Genomic DNA, 6,224 nt, shown 5'->3' with positions numbered 1-6,224 from the left:
GCAGTTAAAAACTTAAAAATAACTTAAAATAACCATTTTCCTTTATGTTTTTCCTTCCCAAAAAAAAAAAACAAAATTTGTTGCATTTCGTGCAACATTTGCAATGCCCATTTTGGGTTTAAAAAAAAAAAAGGCATACCATTTTAGTGTAATGGGTAGCAAAAAGAAGCCATTTTGGCTCGGACTCTTCTATTCTTAATCTAAGCTTTTTGAGACACCATTTTCCATTTTTACATAAATAAGGTGCATATTTGGAGTAAAATTAAAGTTTTATTTTCCCACCAAACACACTATATTGATCTCGTGGGGGTGCAAACGTTTGTTAGTTCTGGCAGGTGCATTGTCACATAAAGAAATATTCACTTCACCTTTCTGACTTCAATTTCAAGATGACTACCTTCTTTATCTCCCCATTAGGTGAGCCAGCAATATTTCATTGAAGAAAAACTCTAAACTATATCACTTTATTTATTTTTCAACGAATTAAAACCAGTGTTTGATTCATTAGGTTATAATGAACATAAAATTAATGCAAACCATGTGCTATATATTATGATTTATTAGGATATGCAATTTCAAGATTTGAAAACTCAAGTTCATGAATAGTTGAAACTCAAAAATTGGGAAAACGAAACACATGTTCAATTTTAAAAATATATTCTTGCTTTGCTGTGAAATGATTGCTCCAAATTTTGTAGGATTAATTAGGAATATTTGTTAACCTAAAGTCAGTCAAATGGCTTTGCTTATACTAGCCGTTAGCTACCATTAAAAAATGATCATCATCCACTAGGCCTTGAAACCAACTACAACATAAGAGTTTAAGTTTTATACATCACAGTGTAAATAATTTTTTATATGATCGAGATCATCTAAAAAGATATCTACGGAGTAAGTCGATTTTAAATGTGGGATTTGAAATCTTAAAATAAGGTATGTTACATGTTATAACAAGTAAAGATAAGTTGACGGTATAAAACTTATTTACCCGTCGTTGTATTCATTAATACTTAGGATTTCAATTTTATACATCGACGGTGCAAATAATTTAACTTATTATAGCATGTTGTTACTGTAATTTTCATATTACCATATCAAGTTTATTATAAAGAGTTACATCGTAGGACGTTAGCCTAATTTAAGTGCACAGAACGAAGTTCGCATTACTAATGTTGTTAGCCCCAACCACCCACCCCAGAAGTGTAAATAAAAGATAGCTTCATTGTTCTACATTCTCAAAACAAGTCTTTGAACTTCCTCTCTCTCCACCTCAATCTCATAAGGAAAAATCCTATTCATCTCTTTTAAGTTTTCTTGAAATTGACCTTGTTTCTTGGAGCTGTTGGAGCCAATTGGTTTATTTTTATAGCCACCATTACTACCATTTTGAGAGGTAAATCTTTTCATTTGTTTACAAGTTTCTTCATATATTCTTTTTGTTTTTTTTCCTTTTTCCCGGTTTTTTGTTAGCTGATATTATTGGTGTTTACATGTATATTTGCTTAGGCTCCTCAGTCTCCAGTTAATTATCCATACTTAAGGTAAACTGTGATCATAATCATCTTCATTGATATTCAAGTAGGCCATGAAAACATGAAAATACATTTTTTGGTCTTACATACCAAAGTTTTTTTTTTTTTTCCAGATATCGTCAAGATTTAATATAGTATGCTAGTTTCGTGAATTAATGTCTCAATTGTGTTATCCTGTTAAACAAAAACAAAAAACTGTGGATCCAACTATTCCAAGAAGAACATTTACGAATACAACTATACAACATCCATTAGACCTAGTACACAGAATATTTATCAGAAGGCATTTTTAGCCTAAGCTAGCTAGATCATCCTTTTTAAAAGAACTATTAATCAAAGCTAGTACACTGGCGGTGTGAGTTTGTCACATTGTGGTTCAAGTCGGGATGAAGGATGAGGGTTGCTGTAGGTTAATGGCCAGCCCAAAATTAGTTAAATTATGGTGAATTCTCATAACAAGGAATTCATATAACCGGTCCCCAAGTTAGCTTGCTTGGAATTGAGTCATAATTAATGTGGTGCTAATTCCTCCGTCCCAATTTATGTGGCACCTTTCGATTTTTTAGAGTCTAATGAGCTTTCCTTTAACCGTGATTTTTTCATGTCTTACAAATATTTCGAATTGTCAATTATTATAACCAATAGTATTTTTTACATAGTTTTCAAATTTAAAGATTTCGTGTCCAAATTTACAGTCAAAATTAAAAAATTTGACTTTCAAAATTCGAACGAAACTACAGATATTCTAACAGAGAGAGTAGTAGTATTATATTATTAATAAAAGATAGAAAGAGATCAAACAGCTAACTTTTTTTTTTTAAATGTTGTTTTGGTTGATAAAGATGGGTGAGAAGACCAGCTTCCAGTTGGGTGTGGTAGGAGCATTGTTTCTCTCAGTGGCATCCTCAGTCTCCATTGTTATTTGCAACAAAGCTTTGATGAGCAATCTTGGTTTCCCATTTGGTAATTTCATCTTCCTTTATTAATTTCATAATAATTATTGTAAAATATATACCTTTATCATATTACCCACCAAACTTTTAATGAGATTACACCTTAAAAAAATGTTAGTTAGGCATGTGTTTGGTGTGCAGGCATGTGTGGAGGAAAATAGAAAAAATAAATATATAGTTTCTTTATCCATTAAGTTAAATATGTAGTAATGTCAAGAGGATATTTGCTTAATGTACCAAAAAAAAATAGTTTATTTGCTTAAAAATTTTCTAGTGATGATATCAATATGTTAATTGAAGAATTAATTTATACACAGACCTATAAAGTTCTTTTTACTAGTGTAATTTAATCTACTATAATATGTCAATTAGTACTATATTTTTATGATCAATTTACTTATAGTCACCTTAATTAATGACCTTATTATATAAATATATTTTGTATTGTCAGTGCGCAGACTTGTTATAAAGTTTCAGGAGCATAAAATTTTCTAGGATGGCTTACAACTTCTGTGGGGAAAAAAAAAGATATATTTGATCACTAATAATTAATATGCAATTTTTTTTGTAACTTTGTTTGCAGCAACAACATTGACAAGTTGGCATCTGATGGTGACATTTGTTACACTTCATGTGGCACTGAGATTCAATTTCTTTGAGAATAAACCCATTGATATGAAGACTGTCATTCTCTTTGGTATTTTAAATGGCGTTTCCATTGGCTTTCTCAATCTCAGCCTTGGTTTTAATTCTATTGGCTTTTACCAGGTAAAATATACACTTCTCACTTCTGCTGTTATAATCTCCATCGTTCCAAAATAAATGTCATCTTAGAAAAAAAATGTCTCAAAATAAGAGTTACTTTAGGAATTCAACACAAAAATTGCTAAGTGGTTTCAACTATGTCCTTAGCATTAAAGAAGTAGTCCTCTTTAATATTACTCAATTCTCAAAAAATATCTAATAAATATGGATAGTTTAGTAAATTCCATATTGTAGCCATTTCTTAATGGGCGTGATGTTTACAAAGATAACACTTATTTTGAGATGGAGGAACTAGATCAATACTCCACTTTATGTTAAAACACTAACACTTATTTAACCAAATGTCAATGCATTGTTCAAGACACTAATAAACTACTACTCCCTCCGTTCACTTTTACTTGTCCAGTATTCCAAAAATAGAATTTCACTTTTACTTGTCACTTTTAGCATATCAAGAGAAGACAATTTTATTTTTCCTGTTTTACCCATAGTGTTAATTACTCACTTCAAAGCATTTTTCAAATCCAATAAAAAATATGCACCAATTAATATGGGTACATTGGTAAATTATGCACTTCATTTATTATTTCTTAAACAGTGTTAAAAGTCCAAAGTGGACAAGTAAAAGCGAACGGAGGGAGTAATATATGATAGAAGGTGTTTGGTTAAGTTTATGTGTTAAATTAAACTTATAAACAATTTTTGGTTTATTCAAGCGTTTGGCAAATACTAAATATGCTTATAAAGTCAAATACTTATAATAAGCCAATATAAGTCATAAGTTGGTCACTCCCAAATTAGGATCATATAATTTTAAAATATTTTGATTTGACCAAATCTTTTACTATTTTATCCCTCATTAAGCTACTTTATGTTAAGATACTTAACGCTTTCTGAAAGACCGAAAGAATAAAATCATTATATTAGAACAACATCAACAACAATAATAATTTCTATCTACAAGAAAAATAGCTGTTAGGAAAACTAATTTTTTTAAAAGTAAAATCTTGGACCTAAAAATAAATAGAAACCAAAAAACTCTTGTCATTATTCATTCTTATTATAGACCAAAAATTATCTGGTCTCTGGAAAATCGACTTGTAAAAGAAATGTGCTAACATTCTATCTTTTGTGTTGGTTTTGCAGATGACAAAGTTAGCAATTATACCTTTCACTGTACTTTTAGAAACCATTTTCTTAAAAAAGCAATTCAGGTAAATTCGGAATTTCATATATTCCTAAAAAACTAAAATAGACTAATCTTATAGGATATCTAAATAATAATTTATTTTGTTCTGCAATTTTTTGCAGCCGGAATATCAAATTCTCTCTGTTAATTCTACTGCTCGGAGTAGGCATTGCATCCATTACTGATCTTCAGCTCAATTTTGTTGGCACAATCCTCTCTCTACTAGCCATTGTTACAACTTGTGTTGGACAAATTGTATCCTTTTATTACTTATTTGTCCAAGAGTTTATGTTAAGTGTACTTATATAATATATTGTTGTAATACATAGATAGATATCTTAATTTGGCCTTAACTGGCAACTAAACACTCCAACTTTGATAATGCGCATCTAAACACCTCAATTTGTCCCACAGTGTCTCGTGGACACCTGACGCTAACGTGGCCCATAAAATTTGGAGTTATCTAGATGATCATTTTGTAACTTGGAGTGTTCAACACTTCAGCTGTACAGTAGAGACAAGTTGAGGTGTCTAGAAGATCATTTTATAAGTTAGAGCGTTTAATTGACAGTAGAGGCCAAATTAAGTGTCTATCTATGCATTCTGCCTAACTTATAACATTTTACGTCATCAAGTCAAGTTACTTGCAATAACATACGTTTAAAATGAACACGATCTGATAATCTGAAAATAGACTAAATAACATGTTATAATAAGTTAAATTGCACTAATAGTATAAAAGTTCTACGCATCGGCAATTGTTATGTCCTAGTAGAAATTAAAAGAAGATTATGATATTTTATGATTTTCTCTTTGATAAATGGTGTAATTTTATTTGATTCCAAACAATTGTCAATATTTATTTCATGCTTTGACTTGACCCTAGAAATTCAGCTCACAAATACAATTCAGAAAAGGCTCAACATCTCATCTACACAACTGCTGTACCAATCAGCCCCTTTCCAAGCAGCTATTTTATTTGTGACGGGGCCTTTGGTGGATCAATTCCTTACCAAAAAGAATGTTTTTGCTCACAAGTATTCTAATGTTGTGTTGGTAAGCAAAACCCTAGTCCACATTTTTATGTATGTGTATGTTCTACCTACAAATTATTTGTCACTGTAACAGGTTAAAAAAAATAGTTAGCATCGACGTGACGTACCCAACTTGGGAAATGACAAATTAAAAATGATCATTTATGTTTGAGGTTAGGTTTAAAATAGTTTCTTAAGTATGCATTGATCAATTTTGATCTAGTTTGCCAAAGTTAACACTTTTCGTCTTTATCAAATATTTATCGAATTCTATCTGTTAGATTTGACGTAAACTATGGAAAAAAAGGGAATTAGCTGGAACTCACATTTAGATGTAGAATTTTTGTAGTTTCTTCTATTTTCGATTTATTTGTAGAGCCCGGTGCAGTGCTATTTTTTTTTAAGAGTCTAGAGCAATTTTTTTGTATTACAAATTTTAGGATTTGACGTGGCTTCTTGTTGTTTATGGTTAAATCATTTTCCGTCAAATATAACGCACATAAGTTGTTAAAAATTTGATGGAGACTAAAAGTGTTTAACCTTTGGCATATTTAAAGGATCAAAACTGTTCTATGCATACTTAGGGACTTTTTTGAACCTACCCTCAAATATAAGAGACCATTTTTGTCATTATGTATATAAACATATATCAATTAAATCTGAGAAAATTTTAAAGTAAGACTTTGGTTCGATCTTAGCGCGCATAACGAGAAATTTTTATACACCCATACGCCCTTTACTTTGGCTCGAA

At 30.5% G+C, this 6,224-nt stretch overlaps 1 protein-coding gene across 1 annotated transcript; it reads left to right on the top strand.

The window, feature by feature from the left end:
• The first annotated feature begins 2,371 nt into the window (after window positions 1–2,371).
• Window positions 2,372–5,568, top strand: LOC132051156 (UDP-xylose transporter 1-like). Its single transcript, XM_059442425.1, has 5 exons — window positions 2,372–2,495; window positions 3,069–3,253; window positions 4,397–4,464; window positions 4,562–4,694; window positions 5,334–5,568. The coding sequence occupies exons 1-5, from the start codon at window positions 2,375–2,377 to the stop codon at window positions 5,562–5,564; spliced, it is 738 nt and encodes a 245-aa protein (XP_059298408.1). The 5' UTR covers window positions 2,372–2,374; the 3' UTR covers window positions 5,565–5,568.
• Window positions 5,569–6,224: the final 656 nt, after the last annotated feature.

Source organism: Lycium ferocissimum, chromosome 3 (genome assembly GCF_029784015.1).
Source record: "Lycium ferocissimum isolate CSIRO_LF1 chromosome 3, AGI_CSIRO_Lferr_CH_V1, whole genome shotgun sequence".
Taxonomy (NCBI): Eukaryota; Viridiplantae; Streptophyta; class Magnoliopsida; order Solanales; family Solanaceae; genus Lycium; species Lycium ferocissimum.
The sequence above is the reverse complement of the archived record's forward strand: the minus strand, read 5'-3'. Positions and strand labels throughout refer to the sequence as shown.

What these genes read in the sequence shown, in the direction of transcription:
- LOC132051156 (XM_059442425.1), top strand. Translation starts at nt 2,375, where the DNA reads ATGGGTGAGAAGACCAGCTTCCAGTTGGGTGTGGTAGGAGCATTGTTT. An exon ending in CAATCTTGGTTTCCCATTTG is followed by an intron (nt 2,496 to 3,068) that starts GTAATTTCATCT and finishes CTTTGTTTGCAG; the next exon opens with CAACAACATTGACAAGTTGG. An exon ending in CAACTTGTGTTGGACAAATT is followed by an intron (nt 4,695 to 5,333) that starts GTATCCTTTTAT and finishes CTAGAAATTCAG; the next exon opens with CTCACAAATACAATTCAGAA.